The sequence below is a fragment of the Electrophorus electricus genome, chromosome 3, assembly GCF_013358815.1.
Source record: "Electrophorus electricus isolate fEleEle1 chromosome 3, fEleEle1.pri, whole genome shotgun sequence".
In the NCBI taxonomy this organism is placed as follows: domain Eukaryota; kingdom Metazoa; phylum Chordata; class Actinopteri; order Gymnotiformes; family Gymnotidae; genus Electrophorus; species Electrophorus electricus.
The window spans coordinates 2,200,505-2,218,682 of NC_049537.1; the positions used below are offsets into that span (position 1 = coordinate 2,200,505).

Sequence of the window (18,178 nt, forward strand, 5' to 3'; positions counted from 1 at the left end):
ATTGATGCCCTCAGGCCTTTTCCACGCGTCCTTTCTTTGTAAAGCCGGTTTGCCCAGCAGAGGGCCTGGACTACGGTCTCGCCAGGCTGCTGTGCAGGCCTGCAGAACCAAGACGTGTTTAATTATTTACGAGAAGACGTTTGTCACATTTTCTAAAGTTATGCTTGAATTCTGTGGACACGAGGTGTTGAAGGAACCCTGCAATGTAGTGTCAGCAAACGCGTTTGTTCAATATTCTACACATTGTAAAAAAAAAAAAAAACTGCAGTAAAAAGAGATTCTGATGCTTTTGAAAATAAAGATCATAAAAAAGACTGAAACGTAGAACATCAAAAACTAAAAGCAAAGGTTTCGTGTTCAGGGCATTTCTTTATCTCATCTTTCTTCCCTGTGTGTAGCCTAGCTATCAGAGCGCTCTCTCTCTGGCTCTGCTGAGGAATACATATGCATGAGGCAGTAGTATTCGCATCTCTTTGAGCCGCCTCCTCATTGACGCTCAAAAGCAACGCCTCAACGTTTTCACGGAGACATGAAGGAAGCTCGGAGCGGAGCGGGCGCGCAGGCACGCGCTCATTAGCAGCGGATCCCGGCCCTGCCGTTTACACTGCACGCGGCCAGGACGCATCTCCACAGCACTTTTGAGTCACGGAACATAAAAGACGTGGTAGACGACGAGGTAGAGTGGCATCGTCAAAGAAAAAAACACCCTCAACAAATCAAGTAAACAAATATACCAAACAACGACAACACACGCGCACACACACACACACCCGACCAAAGATACAGGCTATATGTTTGAATGGTAGCTCTTTTCTGACAGCGGAAACAAAGAAAGAGGCGGTAAATTACCTGCATAAACAAACTGACAAATTCTGGATATTTTATGACTTCTATGATAATGAACATTATAACATAATATATGAAAATTCATCGCGCAGTTCTCAGCCATTTTCCGTAGAAGCACTCACACTTCCACACGAGCCTAAGGGAAGTCGTTCTGAGCTGTTACTTTGTGTGGCACGGGGCGCCTGGCCCTGAAGAGCAGCCTTGGCACGAGCTTACGTGATTATTCCTCTGATAAGCGTGCTGGGGGCAGGAGACGCAGCTCCCACGTCACGCGCTCCGCACGCGGCAGCCTTGAACCAAATCAGATGGCAATGACAACGGAGTGACCCCGTTATCGCCAGCGGGTTTGAGCTTAGCTAATCAAATGCGCACAGTCACGTCGAGAGAGAATTTAATGCTGTATTTAATATCAGAAATGGTTAAGACGCAATAGAGTTGTGTTAAAGAAACACTCCGACGCGGTCCTTACGACTTGTTGTTTGCAGTAAGTTCTATCGTGATATCCTAAGTTAGACATTTAATAAAAACACCTTACATCTGTAAAATACCATACAATTCGTTACAAACACCAGTTTGTTAGAATCATCTGTTACACTGCAGGTACAGTTTGCATTAGTTCTCCTCCAGGCCTTCATCAGCGATCTGTTTCCATCCATGCGACCTCTGTGTACGACCGTGGCTGTAGTCGCCAGGCACGTGCACCGATGCCAACCTCCTGCAGCGATAAAGGCACGCGTAATCGCTCCGGACAGGGTTGTGCCCGCTCTGCTGATCGCAGGTAAACACACGCAAGCACCACCAAGACATGACCATCATGCACAGTGCGTGTTAACACGGGGGCTTGAGTATGGCACACTTAACCAAGCAAACGTTGGGATTAAATATTCCTAAACCCGAGGGGATAGAGGTTTAACGTACGTGGTTCTAACAAAGTGGCCTCCGAGTGTCAATGCGATTAAAAGTGGCAGCTACGGTTTTATTCCCCATGTAAACGTACTCGTTTTAGCCTTGTCCAATGAAGCGCGACAACTTCAGTTGATGAATGTAGTGTTCAGCCTCCTGCCTCCTCCCCCTGCGGCGAACACCGACAGCGCGATAGGTACTGCAAACTTTTGGAGACGCATTCTAGACTCGCTCATCCCGGAACCCTGGCCAGTCGACTGGGCAGACGGCTAGTGCGCGCAAAGACCGTGTGGCGTCCGTAAAGGTTTATGCCAGCGGAAGCAGGCGCTAGTGTTTTCGCCTTCGTTCCTGCCGCAGCTGCTACTTCAACAAAGTTCACTCCAGTTCTGGAGATCGCGTGGTATGTCCGCGTATTCCTCACTCGCGCCGTAGCAACAAACAAAGCAAAAAAAACCTACGCTTTCTTTTTGAGCACTAACAATAACCAAAGAATGGTTGAAAAACGGTGCAGACATTTGCATGCTTGTTGCATGTTGGAACAAGAAGAGTAAAGATACGCTTCCATTTATGCACGTTCAGGGAGCTACGCGTTCCTCGCGTGTACTTCAACTTTTGCGGTGTCATTTTCGACAGTTGATTAGCATCACTTATCCGAAATCTTTTAGCCCAAACAATTTGTTTACTTTGCAATGTCTTCTGTTTGGGGGGGATTGTAGACATCGTAGCGCACTACACAGTGATCCGTCAACGCACGGGTTTTATTCTGGTTGGATAAACAATATCGGACTTTAGTAAAACGTAGTGAAAAGCGAAAGTGTCCGCACGTTTCAGTTGTGGCTTAGAAAACCCACTGCGTCCGCGAGCATGTTAAGAGTTTTCAAAGGCATCGTTCTGTGCATATGCACTGTAAGGTGGCGAGCGCGAGAGCTCTGATGCCCTTTTGACACGTGAAACGCAGCGTGCCCTCGATACGACATCCGCACGTGGTTTTTAATTAACGTGCCATTTGATGTCTCTGCCAAGGTGAGTGAACTGATCTAGCCAGTCATGTTATTAAATGAGAAAACGCTACTTTATAAAGCTGAGTCTGATTCTGTGTATATTAACACAAATCTGGGAGACTGTTGCAAGATATTGGAACATGCTCATACTATTCAGCATATTTAAGCAGTATAAAAACACAGTTCTGAGATTATTTTAAGATGAGGTTGCACTGGAGATAGTGTACATTGGTTTGAAACTAATTGCACACTGTTTTCATGTGGTCTGACACCTTTAGTTCATCGGCTAATTCTCCAACACTGCATAGAGCGCGCTCAGTCTTGCAGGCAGCACTGTGGTTGGATCGCCAGGAACTGTGCACCCAGCCAGTCGAGTCTCGCATGAGAACACTTCTTTTGCATGCAGACAAGTGAGCAACCCGGGCGGTAAACCCACGGGTCTTGGTCTCGGTCGTGCAGAGTTGGAGGGAGGCACGATGCAAGCTTGCCTGCCGCCTCAGCTGAAATGCACCCTCAGCCTGGGCAGCTCTCAAGCCCCTCTGCTATGCTTGTTTTTAAAAAAAATGTTTTTATTTATTTTTATTTTTTGCTTTGCAGTGCAACTACTTAATCAGCAAAGGTTCTTGGAGGCCCCATCTGAGCAGTAAGATACGTGTTTACATAAGTCAGCATAAGTTGGCGTAAATCGGAATTAAACGTTTCATATTTAAATGGCATGTGGGCTGTGCTGTAGGAGTATTTTAACATGGAGAGGTTTTAGCAGAGGAAAGAGCAGTGAGGTGTCTAACATCATGAAGCGTTTGGTGGGACTGTCATTTGTGTTTCCATCAGTGTCATTTAGCAGATGGTCTTAATCAGAGTGACTTAAAAGTCTTGCACACAAAATGTCTCCTTAACTAGAACAAATGGGTTGGAGTCTAGAAATAATCTTTAGCTCAGATCTCGCTAGAAACGAGTCAGTGCTGATACCTAGATATGCAAAACAGAGATGAAACATGAAGTGCAGATACTGAGTGTTTAATAGGTACTGGATTAGTGTTGCCTGTGGGTCAAAAAAAAAAATAGCACAGGCCATTTAGCCAACAATTAGATTGTTGGTGCTTTAATTCTTTATTGATGGTAAGGAGTCTGTGAAAACCAGGCACTTGTTTGCATATGTGCTGTGTGGCGTGAACGGTTTTGTCAGAAGAGGTAGCTAACTTTCTGATGACATTGATTAATGACTTGTTTATACTCTCACAGAGTGATATCTGTAGTTTTACATTAGACCAGGCTTTGTGTGTGTGTGTGCGTGCGTGAGTGAGAGAGAGAGAGAGTGTGTGTCCTGTGCTTATGAGTTACACTGGCGTGTACACACACACAGATGTTCTATGGAGCTTATTTGTATATGTGCTCTGTGTCCCATTTCTTTACAGATGTTCTGTGTGAATCATGCATAAGTGTTCAGGTGTGCATGTCTCGCTCTCTCTCTGTCTGTGCGTGTGTGTGTGTGTGTGTGAGGCACATTTTGACATTTTGGGACAGTGCCAGTCAATCTTTTGTGGCCATTGGCTGTTGTGTTGCTAGACTGCAGCTGTCTGATTTGTCTTTCCCTGTTGGGAGCGGGCTGTGTGTGTGTGTGTCAATGCTCTGCATGGTCTGTGTTTGCTGTGTAAGTCTGCAGAGTGTGTGCATGTCCCTGCTCAACACAGACTGTGTTTGCTGTGTGTGTGTGTCCTTGCTCAGCATGAACTGTGTGTGTGTGTGTATTAGAGACCCTGTTTGTCATGGACTGTGTGCGAGTGTGTGTGTGTGTGTGTGTGTGTGAGAGACCCTGCTCAGTACAGGCTGTGTGTGCGCGAGTGTGTGTGTGTGTGTGTGTGTGTGTGTGTGTGTGTGTGTCTGCTTAGCACAGGCTGTGTCTGCTGTGTGTGTGTGTGTGTGTGTGTGTGTGTGTGTGTGTGTGTGTGTGTGTGTGTGTGTGTGTGTGTGTGTGTGTGTGTGTGTGTGTGTCCCTACTCAGCACGGTCTATGTCTGCTGTGTGTGTTGCGTACTGTGGCTGTAGCAGCCAGACTCTTTCCTCAGCCAGACGAGCACATCCTCAGTTATAAACATGTCAGCGTCGGAGAGCCAGCCGCTGTTTAGGCTGCGGGACGTCTACGGTTCGAGATGCTCAGGCCAAGCGGGAAACAGTTAATGTCAGAACGCATTTAGTGTTTTTGTCATTTTCTACTGTTTCTCTTGTTAAATCAAGCTTCCATTTGAACTGTGTGTTGTTTTTAACTGTTTGTCTATTAAAGAGCAGTAGTGTAACACTGCACGGTTAAAGTGTCATTTCTGCGATCCACCTCGGAGCTATTCCACTAATGATGTCATTTTCCACTAATGGTCTCTTGTTTCACGGGTGAAATGCAGTGGGCTGAGTCTCTGATGCATCATTGACTTGGGTTTGATCCGGACGGCTCTGTCCCATGGTTCTCTGCTTCAGGAAATGGCTGTAGCGGAGGGTGATTGGGTGTGAGAGGGGAAGGGTTGAGTGAGGGTAACTAACACCCAGTAGCACCTCATCAGGCATGCCTACCTGCCCTCAGGGGGGAGGTTACACAGCCTTTATTATGTATGTCACCACGGCGCGATAGTCTGAATGACCCTGGCGTAAATGCAGACAGGTCTGCCACGGTCCTCTTATCGTCTGTTGGCCCCGAATCCTCTGGAGTTGTGCTGGCCACTGGAACTCAGGCCACACACTTAGCCTGCGTGGCCACACGGCGCCTAACCCGCGCGGCCTTACGCTAAATCCGTACGGCTACGTGGTGGCTAACCCGCACGGCCACGGTCAGCAGAGCAGAGCAAGGTGGAGCTGTTTGTTACGTACAGTCTGTGGTCTGTGGCCTTCGCTTTGCTAAATGCTTTCCCAGCTCTTAGCTGTGTGTGTTGTGGGGCCCGAGTGCTATTAGCAGGCCAGTATTAGGGAAAATGAGGGAGACCGAGGGAGTGAATGCCTCAGCCTGTCCAGGGGTGTGTGTGTGTGTGTGTGTGTGTGTGTGTGTGGTGAATTGAGCTCCTGCCACAGTTTAATTCACATACCTCTAACTGGTCTTTGTTTCATCGAGTCACACAAACCCCCCCCCCCCCCCCCAGAATGTAGTGTTGTAGTATATATGGTAACTGACAAAAGTCAGTGTTGACCTCAAGCTCTTGGATGGAGTTTGGCTTCCTCTGATTGTGTCTGAGGGGGTAACACTCTCCCTTACCTTTGATCACACAAACCCATGAGGAGAATGAGAGTGTGTGTGTGTGTGTGTGTGTGTGTGTGTGTGTGTGTGTGTGTGTGTGTGTGTGTGTGTGTGTGTGTGGATGGGCGGGGTGTATTGGAGGTACAACAGAGATGAGGGTGTACGGATGTGGCTGATGGACCTGGAGGTGCGGTATTTGTCGAGATCCTCTGAAACGACTTCCCTGTGTCAGCAGCTGCTGGACTGTGAAAGGCTCTTTGTTCAGAGCAGCTGTTCGCTGGAGGAGCGGGAGGAGTGTACCTCACGCCCGGAGGAGCGGGAGGAGTGTACCTCACCCCCGGAGGAGCGGGAGGAGTGTACCTCACCCCTCCTTACCGTTACACACACCCAACACACGCTGGAGGAGAAAGGAGGAGGCAAAAGCAGGAAAGTGGGAGAAGGTGAGTGTGAGCATGAGGAGGTGCTGCGCAGGGTTCAGCTTCTCCCTGACGTGCGTCTCCCGGTCCTGCGTCTGATTACGATCGCCTGGGAGTGTGCGGTTCCGCTGTGGTTTCTGCCGCCGCGCAAAAACAGAGTAACTCCGAGGTTACACATGTGTGGCACCAATCATTTCCTTTATTGTGGTTTGCCCACTGATCTCGCAACCCTTTTAAGGACCTCCCCTTGTGTGTGGGTGGGAGATCTGCTCTATCATCGGCACATCATCGGCGATGAATGCATCAGTGTACGTAAACCCAACAGCTTCCCTCCTACACCCTGCCAAAACTGGAAACCTGCTGTTTCCAGATGCATCTGTCCTGGTCCACACGGTCTGGGTACGACCACAGCCCTCGTCCTGATTGGATGCTGTACGAGGGTGGGAGGGGCAGCTTCTGATTTCTAGATGAGATTACTCAATGTTTACTTTTCCTGTAAAACTAAGCAGTCAGCACACTGAACTGAAGCAGTGAAGATTCACGCTTCACTCACTGGTTCAGTGTCCTGTCACACTCATCACTTTCATTTGATTGGTCAGTCTTCTTTACTGATAAAAAGGATTTTGTTTATATTTAATTGGACTATTTGCGCATCTTAGCAAGCAGTCAGAAGCTCTGTTGGAGAGGTTTGCTGTGTGTGTGTGTGTGTGTGTGTGTGTGTGTGTGTGTGTGTGTGTGTGTGTGTTTCTTGTGATCTATTGTTATATAAATCCTTTGTTTGGTAAGAAGTAATCGTCCCAAGTCAGTGTAAAAGTCCAAGAGTCCATCCAGATCCTCAGATCTGCGTGTGTGATGTTGATGTGCTGGAGTGAAGCTGCTTGGCTTGGACCCCCTGAAACACACAAACCTCCTGGAACGAACATATTTAGAGCTGTTAACTGTTCAGCACTCACCCTACCCTTGGAGCTGGGCTGTGAACTGGCCGTCAGCATGGCGGGAAGCTGTCTGAGTACACCTGGAGGAGCTGTGGTGCTATCATGAGTTGACGAGCTCTGATCGGAAGACTTGGCCTCTGTCATGTGACTGGTCATGTGACTGATCCAGAGGGGCGTGTCCTCAGCTGCGTGAGCAGTGAGGGGGCCTCTTCCAGCTCTTGAACTCGACTGCCCAGCTGTTGATCCTCTAAAGCCAGGCACGCCCCCATCCCCCCCCCATGGCCTGGGCCTTTCCCAGCTCCTCTGACTCAGCGTGAGGAAGTCAGTGTTCCTCTGGTGTTTGGAGGTGGGGCTGAGGTGGAGAGAAGGGCTTTGAGAGGCATGGTGGCAGGTCAGTGACCCCCCACCCCCACCCCCACCCCTGAATGAGCTGTCAGCAGTCTGAGATTAACAATCTCTCCATACACTTCCTTCAGTATCCTCCCTCATCTTAGGAATGTGACAGTGAGACTCCATTATCCTGCTACTTCTGTCTGAGTTTCAACTGGCCCAACTCTCTCCCTCTCTCTCTCTCTCTCTCTCTTTCTCTCGCTCTCTCTCTCTTTCCCTCCCCCCCCTCTCTCTCTCCCTCTCTCTCGCTCCCCCCCCCTCTCTCTCTCTCTCTCTCTCCCCCCTCTCCTTCTCTCTCTCCCTCTCTCTCTCTCTCTCTCTCTCTCTCCCTCTCTCCCTCTCTCTCTCTCTCCCCCCCCTCTCCTTCTCTCTCTCCCCCTCTCCCCCCCCCTCTCCTTGTTACGCTCCTGTTTCTCAGACCCGAGGCCTCTCGTCTGCCTGTACGTTTTCGAGGAGGAGCCCCACAGCTGCCTGTAAACAGTGCTGGTGACGCGATGGCGTCCAGACGTACCCTAGCTGCCGTGCTCCTGACCCTATGCTCCGTGGCTCACGCAGGTAAGAGCCATCCTCCGTCCTCATGCACCGCGCAGCTGCTGTCAGTCATCTCCGATATCTCCGCCCGGATATAAAGGGGGGGATTTTAATGCCCTTTGTGGTGGACGACGACGTGAATGCAGGTGCTCTTCCAGACAGGTGCCGTCAAGGTCAAAGAACACCTGGGCTTCTGCGTAGATCCGCGGCCAACGCCGGCATTTAAGTACTGGAGTATCTCTGTAGAGTCTTTTAAATGCCTGCTATTGGGTCATTACTGAGGTATAAATAGATGGGAGATACTGTGTTCGTGATTTGGTGTGTGTGTGTGTGTGTGTGTAAATAAACACACACCACACCATGCTTCTGTAAGAGGTTTTTCATTTTCATCTCAAAGTGCCTTACACAGAAAAGATTACACATTACAGATTGAACATTAAAGTTTGATGTCTAAGATAAATTCAGCATATAACCTACAAACTGAGGTAGTTCTCGGAGCAGCCGTTACCGTTAGCGACGGTGAGGCGGGCGGATGATATCTGCTCTGTCTGAACAGGCCTCTGGTCTCCTGCTGCGACCACCTCAAACACTCATGCTAGCGGCGTCGAGTCCCCCAGAGTTTCCAGTGGTTCCAGTTTCCAGGAAGCTCGGCCGTCTGTGCCGCCTCATCGGTGATCTTTCGGTTGTGATGTTTTCGTAAACATCCGAGGCCATGCTGTTGGACCGCGAGTTTTATTAGACCGTCAGTAGAACAGAGTAGAACAGACCGTCAGTAGAACAGAATACCACTGCTGAATGCTACGCCATCAACGAGTGTGGGCTAGGATACTGCCAGGCAGCCCAAACCTAGACAGGAGCAACTGAGGATTAAGGGCCTCGCTCAGGGGCCCCAACCACTGAGCTACCACTGCCACAATACCCCCCTCCCATCATCTCTAACTACAGTAATGTGTTTGCATGATTGTTTTGAACACTCTTCTGTCTTGGTTCCTGTCAGGACCGAGGTTCTGGACAGGCTTTGGTGTGAGCTGGCCTCCCTGAGAAATGTACAAATTGCATTTGTTTCTGGAAATCCGAACTAGGGATGTCATCTACTGCCTCAGCGTTTCATCCAGTGATCGGAGCCACACAGACTGCTTAGATGTTCGATCTTCTTCAGATCTTTCCCACTCTTTGGCAGTGTGGTTCCTAGGCTTCAGGACACTGTAGACACACACATCTGCTTGACTTTATCAGTACTGATGTTTGCTTGGCAGCGTAAAGTGTCGACTATGTTCCTTGTGTCCTGCAGAAGCACTCGTACTCAGCGTTCCATTCATTTCTCATGTCCTCTGGTGCACGTTGGCTCTGACCTCCGACCTCTGACCTTCCCCTCCTTCCTGAAAGCTTTGCCTAGCCTGGAACTCAGAATTATAGAACATTAGACCCTATGGAACCTATGGCAGTAGAACTCCAATAGTGGGGCTGGACCCTCAGCCATGAGCCTTCACCCATGACCCTTCACCTGTCCCGTTCTGCCAAACCTCACACGTATCCGACCCGTGAGAGGGGAAAAAAAGCACATCTGGTATTCACACCTGGATTTTAGGGTGTGATTTTTACTTCTGTCCTGATATACAGGCTTGACTGTCAGTAGCTTCAGGGCGTTGTAATGTACTGAGGGGTGAAATATGCCAATCAACTTGAGCTCAACTGTGCAGTCTTCTCGTTATTTAGTTACCATCATTTTCTGCAGTAAATATAATGGCATTTTGATAAATAGAACCGAGATGTTTTCGAAGAAAGCCGTTATTGGTGATTTAATATGCGTGTTGACAAATTTCAGATCGTCTGCCCAGACATGTGTGCCATCGGTAATGATGCAAACCTTATCGTTAGGTCATAGTGACCTCACCCAAGGAGCCAGTGAAGAGGGTAAAACCACTGCTCTCTCTCTTTCTCTCTCTCTCTCTCTCTCATTCTCTCCCTTGGAACCTGTACAAACGATCAGAATTCTCTAAATCTGTCTGGAGTGCTCTTGCGTAATGTTTAACTTTGTGTTTGATGATCCTTCTCTCATGGTAGTGCTATGCAGGACACGGGCTGTAACTCTCCCAGCTTAAGGCAAAAGCAGCTTAATGGTTCCTCCTTCAGTATGGGCCTGTTTCTCTACTCTCTCACACCACACACACACACTCTCTCTCTCTCTCTCTCTCTCTCTCTCTCTGTCTGTCCTGAACGCCACCCCCTCTGTTGGCTAGCGTGCTCTGGTGCCTCAGTCGGCTGCAGGTCTGACTGCAGGACTCCTTCATGTTTCACCGCTGGGACAGCGAGCGGGGGCGGGGCCTGTTGGAGACCCAGCCCCTTCCTGCTTTGACCCAGCCCCTTCCTCCTCTCTCCTCAATCTATCCACTTCTCTCTTCCCACAACTCGGAAGGAGGGGAGTTAGTCAAATGCGAGTGTCCTGAATCCCTGTCCTGAACAACTGTCCTGGAGTAGGTGATTTGCCCGTATTGTTGTTTAATGACCTCTGAAGATTACTGCTACATGTTCTCATTAATTTTCTTCATATATCAGTGTGTTGTCAAGAGGAATGAACCCAAACACTGAATGAATCCAGCCGTCATTGTGAAAGACGACACTCTTTGTTTAGTTTGGAAAAAATGATCATCAGAGTTTGAACAACAGAACGCATTAATAACGTAAAAAAAACACAGCCTCAAGCGATCTGTCCCTGCTATCACACCGAGTGCAAGTGATCTGTAGGGATGGTTTATAGCACGCGTGTGTGTGTGTGTGTGTGTGTGTGTGTGTGTGAGTGTGTGTGTGTGTGTGTGTGACTGCATGGGCCAAGTCGAGTATGGTGCCAGAAAATATTACACAACCACTGTAATGTGAGTGGTAGTAGAGGAGAAACCACACTGTATGGGGGGAGGGTGGGAGATGGTGAAAGGGGGTGAAATTAAATGAAAGAAGGGGGCCAGCACAAGTTAGAGAGAGAGAGAGAGAGAGAGAGAGAGAGAGACCAGATGTTGCTGTGTGATTCAGCCATTGGGTACCCAGACTCCTCTGCTGCTGCTAGGGTAATGCAGTCATGTTTACATAGCAACAGCAATCCTACCCTACTTTAGTTACAGCTTACTGCTAAACACACCACGACTGCCTAAGTCTGCCAGAGAAACTCTTGCTCAAAGAGTCTTGCTCACTCTGTGTGTGTGTGTGTGTGTGTGTGTGTGTGTGTGTGTGAGAGCTGGTTTTCCTACCTATGATTTTTATCTATAAACCAGATTATAGCTGATGCACACCGAACGTGTGCATACTAAAAAGCAAACTACATGACACCCCCCCCTCCCCAACACACACACACACACACACACACATGCACATGGTATTATTTGAAAGTGCATATGTAAACACAGAGAATGTACATATGTGGTTAAGTAGCGTTTTTCTCTGCGCATCCCTCCATCGCATGCTCTCTGGGTCTCGCTGCCCCCCTTCTCTGCTGTGCCAGTACGTGTGTGTGTGTGTTGGTGGTGTTATCAGGGGCCAGGACCATAATCGAAGACAGCTGGGGTGATCCTGCTCTCTCCATTTGTTTCCCTGGGTTAAAAAGAAAATGAGGGAGAGAGGGAAGCTCAGGACGCAGGCGTGGAGGAGGTGAAGTTTGAGGGTGCCTCTGCTGCGAGAGATAACCGCTCCCGCGGTACGTGCTGTGTGTGTGCCCGGAGCGCTCGTTTGCTGGGTTTTTAGGACCATGCGGTTCACACCTGCCAGCCCCTCTGGTCTCTGCTTCCAACCTGTTTGTCAAGATGAGACTGGACTGGACTGGAGCCTCTCGAGGGTCCATCAGTCCCCCCATCTCACCCTCCTCCTCACGGGGAGACATCTGTCGCGTGGTTGAAAACAGTCTTGTAAAATGTCACCGCGTTTTTTCCGAGTGAGGTGCAAGTCAGCCACTTCTATGCAGTAAATAATGGTCAGCGCTTTATAGCGTATCGCTCAATCACTCCCGTGCACAAATACACTCTTCACTGCCCCAAAACGTCTGTGTGTGTGTGTGTGTGTGTGTGTGTGTGTGTGTGTGTGTGTGTGTGTGTGTGTGTGTGTGTGTGGCACGGAACGTCGTATTCCAGACAGTGGGAGTTTATTCCATCCAGCAATGCTTTTTCCAGCAGAGGCTGGTTTTGTCCTGGATCCCCTTGTGGTGTATCCAGCTTTGTTTCACCCCAGGCTCCTTCCCAGAACTCTTTGTGAGTTGAACTAGAAGGAGGCGTGGCTTCTGATCGCTCGTCAAAGGCCTGGCTGGCCTCTGACTCCGCCCCCCCCACGGTGTGTGTGAGTGTGTGTGTGTGTGTGAAAGCCCTCGCTTCACCCTGGACACTTTCTAAAAAAAAATTCTATTCGTGTGTGCATGTGTTACACTGTGTGTGCCTGTGCATATATGTGTGCATGGTTGGGGAGGGGAGCATATGTTTTAGCAAAGGTCTTGTAAAGGAACCGCAATCCTGAGAGAGAGAGAGAGAGAGAGAGAGAGAGAGAGAGGCTTTTAAAGAGGAGAGTGGAAGAAATGACATTGTGCTTATCACAGCAAGAATTTGGCAAAAGCTGAATACAAGTGTGCACACACACACACACACACACACACACACACACGCGCGCGCAGACAGAGACACTTGAGTAGTAATGTATTTTGCCACAGAGGTCTCAGCATTAACTTCCAGCATCTTGGAGTCTATCTGCAGGCAGGTCCACAGCTGCACCCCTCCTGGCTGTTCGAACCTGGTTCCACTTCTCTTCCCAGTACAGTCTTCCGCCACGGTGTGGAGGATGGGACATGACGTGTTTGAGTCTTTAGCCACCTCTCTCTCCTCTCACTGTTTATATGCCACTGACGAGAACCATCGAGAGTTTATTCAGGAGTGCTTAAAAACAGCAGGCCAGAGAACACACGTGCGTGCGTGTGTGTGTGAATGCTGTGAATTATATTTTCTTGTGCAAGCAACTGTAGAGAAATAAAGGGAGAAAAAAACAACCTGAGACTGTAGTGACTTCTACGATGCACCAGTGAGCGGCGGGAATGACCTGCATGGCCCAGGGATGACGAGTCGATCACAGGAACGCCGACACCGGCAGGCCGCGTTCTTACCTTCGTTGTGTGAATGTCCCCTCTCTTCCTCTCCAGCGTCCTTCCATTCCAACATCGTCTGAATTTTCTTCCAGGTCCCACTTCTCGCAGAGCGGCAAGGGCAGAGGAATGTGTGTTTTAGCTTTAAAAAGCAGAACAAAAGGAACGTCGAACCAATGAAAAGCTGATCAGTAGGAAAGCGGAGTGGAAACAGGAGCTGACCCGTTTCCCAGGAGCCTGTCTGTCACATGCGCCTGGGGCTTCACACAGCAGGGTCACAACCCAAGTCCTAACGGCTGCTGTGGTGGAGAGTGTTGGAGTGGTGCTCTCATGCTCCGTCAGTCGTAACCCGGCGGGGTGAGATGAGGGGTGGAGGGGTGGGTGGGAAGGCGACCCTCCAGCCTCTCTGGCCAGTGTGATGGAGGACTCTTGAGAGAAGTGCCATGCTTGTTCTCACGGTCAGTGCGACATCAGTTAAGGTGGATGTTCTGGGTTCTGGACAGTGCACACGGCTGGTGCTGAAGTGTGTGTAAATGGACAAGGCACAAGAGTGTGAAATGTGTGTGTGTGTTCACACCCTGTGCAGCTTTTCTGTAAAGTTGTTCTCACACACACACACACACACACACACTGCTGAAACACCTGCCTGCCGATCGACCCTTCTTCCTTCATCCCTCCTTACCTCCCTCTTTGGCTTCTCTGGGAAATATCAGCGTCATCCCTCACTTCAGACAGCGCAGATTTACATCTCCAGTGTGGACGAGAGAGAGAGAGATGAACAGATGAAGTGCTAAAGGAAAGATACAGACAAAGACAAAGAAGGTCAGAGGAATATGAACAAGAAGGGAATATGTATAAAATTCAGTTTTTCCAAGGTCGTATGCTCTTGGTTGTTTTGTATACACAGTGTGCCAGGATGTGTGTCCCGACCATGTCTGTTCCAGGACCAGGCCGTCTGCGCATGTGCTGATGTAGTCCTGACCGGATCTCGTGCAATCCTGATCCGCATGCGCACTCTCCCTACTCTTGACCAAGCATGCGCTCCCCAAATCCCGCCAGCTAAAAGCCTTGCCCCTGCACGTGCGGGTTTCTCCCTCCGCACCTCTCCGCACTCCGCGTATCCCTGAACTGTACGGAAGCTGGGATTTACGGTCGTCCTCTCGTGCGCACCTGGCGGATTTACGGCCGTCTTCCCGTGCACACCTGGTAATGTGCTTGGACCGCGAACAACGGCCTGCTCAGTGTAAGGAAGAGGTTTATTTCTCTTAAATAGTTTTGGCACTGGCTGTAACGTCTCCCTGATGTGCACTGGACACTGGACATCTTCCTGTGCCAGCGGTCGCTGAAGTGGATGCCAGAGATCCGCCTTTCCTCCAACGTTTAACGTGACTCACCTTGTGGGAGCAGGTGGACGAGCTGCCGTCCTCTAGGAGTCCCCTCGTCCGTCGCCCAGGCGTGGTCTGATTGGATGCTTCTCGTAGCTTTTTCTTTACCTACCTGCTCTGTTCTTCTTCTGTCTCTCCCTCTCTCTCTGTTCATCCCAGCTCCCCTCCTTTTCCATGTCTCTTTCCCCTGCTCCGTGTGTGCTGTTTGTGTTGCAGCCTTGGAAGCGCTGCCTTGGGCTCTCTGTCCACATCGAAGGCCGCCTTCCTGCGTAGAGACCGAGGGAGCGAGCATGTCTCATGATCGGAGATTAAAACGGAACTTTCTAGATCACCTTCAGAAGGTTGCACACCTCCGGTGCTCCTCCGTAAATGTTGTTTTGCTAATTAGCTGTCAATTAGTTTACAACGTGTACAATAATAAAACATCTGAAGGGATATTAAAACACGCTTAATCATGTTGAATTATCACAACACCGATAACACTTAAAATCTTTATGATGAGTGCGTTAATAAACAGTAATTTACAGTACATTTTAATAAACAATACTTAATTTATTACTAATCATTATTTTTATTAATGATTACTAGATGCACTGTTTAACTGCCTAGTACTACTAATCTTGTTTTATGTACTGTGTGTGTGTGTGTGTGTGTGTGTGTGTGTGTGTGTGTGTGTGTATTATAAAACAACACAACCATCTGGTTGATATATAATGACAGCAGGACATTTGCGTTTTGAACCCGGTCTTTCACACCTAGCTGGGGAAGAGCCCCTCCTGGTGTCGCAAGCCCACGAACACATGGAGGCTTGCATGCAATAAAGTGGCCTGATGTCCAGCACAGGAAGTCTGGCAATACCACGCAGGGGCAGGGCTACGCTGGACACAGCCGATGCCACCGCCCACAGGTGCGCCTGCTTCCCCTGGTCAGCACCCATCCGGGTTTCTAAATGAACACCGTTAGGGAGCAGGTCAGCATTGCTAGACGCACACAGCTTTTACGATACACACGTGACAAACGTGTGCAAGGGTTACTCCTGTGCGTAGTGAGAGAAATATATCAACGTGCACGTCGATCGGAAGTTGCGTTCAATGCTTTAGCGTGATTTGAGTTGAAGAGGAAACACTGAAGTTCTTGTAAATGGATGTTGAAAGTGTGTGTGTGTGTGTGTGTGTGTGTGTGTGTGTGTGTGTGTGTGTGTGTGTAAACGGAGGGGAAACGACTGTTTGTTTCTCTTCGGAAAAGGCGGAGAGGGATTGTGGGAATATTAGATTTGTCTGCAGCTGGCATTTTGGAAGTGACATAATTTTCTGTACCCAGTTCTTGGCCCATGTCCAAGTGCAGAGAGACATGTATGTGATTTTTGGATCTCCGTGTGTTTGGGACGTGTAGAGAACTGGATACCTTCACGCAGGTTTAGGGTTTCTGCGTTCACTCTTCCTTAAAGCTGTTTCACTCCTTCCTAGTTCAGCGTAGCGTCTGATTAACTTCCGTGTCAGTCCCTGAGCCTGGAGTCGATCGCGTGGTTCCCTGCTCTAGTGTGAAAGTCCCAGAGGGAGGAGAGGCGTGAAGGCAAAGCCGTCAGCCTTACAGGGCTCCGCAGTCGAGGGAGGATGGAGAACTTGGCCTCTCCTCCAAGGTCTGCGGGCCAGGATCCTGGGCCTGTGACTGGGACACAAGCCCCCCCCCCCCTCTCTCTCTCTCTCTCTCTCTCTCTCTCCCTCTCCCTCTCTCTCTCTCTCTCTCTCTCTCTCTCTCTCTCTCTCTCTCTCTCTCTCTCTCTCTCTGCTGCCAGTTATGTGTCCCCTGAGATTCAGAGATGTGTTTGAGCACTGAATCACACACAGGAAACCCTTTTCTGAGCTCTTACTTTCATACACAGAGCATAAGCCTCAAATGGGTGTTGACTTTACACTGTGGGAGTTCACACACACTTTGTTGTTTTTTCAACAGCATAAAAATTTTCTTCTTAGTTTGTAACTGAATAAATGCCTAAAACAAAATCTAGTTGTTATTTGTTAAATAAAAAGCTTTTTGGTATCTAAATGTTTATGTTGCTGAGGTTAAGGGTTGGAGTGAGCACAGCTGTATAGCCTAGTTTAGTAGTAAACCTCAAAACAAAACGTATGGAGCTGTGTGTGTGTGTGTGTGTGTGTGTGTGTGTGTGTGTGTGTGTGTGTGTGTCGGGGGGGGTGGTGTCATGTAGTTTGCTTTTTAGCATACACATGTTCGGTGTGCATCAGCTATAATCTGGTTTATAGATGAAAATCATAGGTGTGTGAGAACTGCAGGTTACTGCACACTGGTGCACATCATCAGAGCGGAGACTCGGAGAGGTCAAACGTTGATAGTAGAGGCATGTTGGAGCATCAGGGTGTACATGACTGGCTGTCTGAGCAGGACAGTCCCTTGCCGTCTCCAAACGCCCCGCGATCGTGCACTTGTAGGAAGGTTTTCTCCAGTTGTCCTGTGCTTCATAGCGCTGTCTCTTTGCGTCTGGGTATCAGCTTTGACTCTTCCTGGCAGTGTGCATGTGCTTTTCTGAGTAGACTGCTGAGGCACTTTTCTAAGCGGCTCTGTAAGAGTGCGTGTGCTAAATGCTGTGAATGTAAATGTACTCATTCCTGTTGTGGTTTTGGTTTGTCGCTCGGCATCTCTGACACAGAGTGATGCACTTTCCACTGTATACGGGTGGGAGTTTGAAAGCGTACTGTACATATGTACTGTAGTGAGCCCACGTGGCCCCCCACAACTCGCAGCCCCGCCCTAAACCCCCCCCCCCCCCCCCACCAAGCTCAAACTCTTCCCCGGGGCCTCCCGCCTCCAAACAAACAGCAGTTGTTCTGGGCATATTTAATCTAACGCCATCATCAGTGAAGCCGTTTCTTTGGAAAGTGTTAAGCTTTTTTTAGAACTCAAACCCTGCTATTTTTGCTATATTTTCCTAGCTGGCATGTAGGCATTTATTTAACAATGTCATACCCGTGTGTGTACTTGTTCTGGGGTTGACATGCTGAAAGCAGTGTTGGTATTGAGTCTCACTGGCATTTACGCTGTGGGTTCAGACACAGGTGTTCTCTCTCTCTCTCTCTCTCTCTCTCTCTCTCTCAATGTCTCTCTCTCTCGCTCTCTCTCTCTCTCTCTCTCTCTCTCTCTCTCTCTCGCAGGCATGTTCTCTATAACTGTATAAAACACTTTAATAATTGTTTCTCTTACTGTAAATAAATATGAATACTTTAAACAATTATAGTATTCAGTCTTCTACAGGGTGACATCCATGTTTATCAGTGTGACAGAACATGTGCGCCGTGGGAATCAAACCTCGACCTCGCTGACCTCGGCGTCGCGCTCCACCTGCTCCTTTGATTAGTTAGTTAAGCTCTTCAGACCATCGTACAGTTGCTGTTTAGTTCCATGTGGTCTGATTTGCCTCATCGATCAGAGACAT

General features: G+C 48.9%; 1 protein-coding gene across 3 annotated transcripts in view; it reads left to right on the forward strand.

The window, feature by feature from the left end:
* Window positions 1-1,339: 1,339 nt before the first annotated feature.
* Window positions 1,340-18,178, forward strand: part of tgfbr3 (transforming growth factor, beta receptor III) — a 67,147-nt gene continuing 50,308 nt past the window's right edge. Inside the window, exons 1-3 of one of the 3 annotated variants that reach the window (XM_035524145.1) lie at window positions 1,340-2,149; window positions 2,661-2,772; window positions 8,126-8,262. In XM_035524145.1, the coding sequence (XP_035380038.1) occupies window positions 2,759-2,772; window positions 8,126-8,262 (151 nt within the window). In that variant the 5' untranslated portion in view covers window positions 1,340-2,149; window positions 2,661-2,758. Of the gene's footprint in view, window positions 2,150-2,660; window positions 2,773-6,201; window positions 6,407-8,125; window positions 8,263-18,178 lie in introns of all 3 variants that reach the window. The other 2 variants (XM_035524146.1, XM_027026342.2) reach the window with 2 other exon arrangements.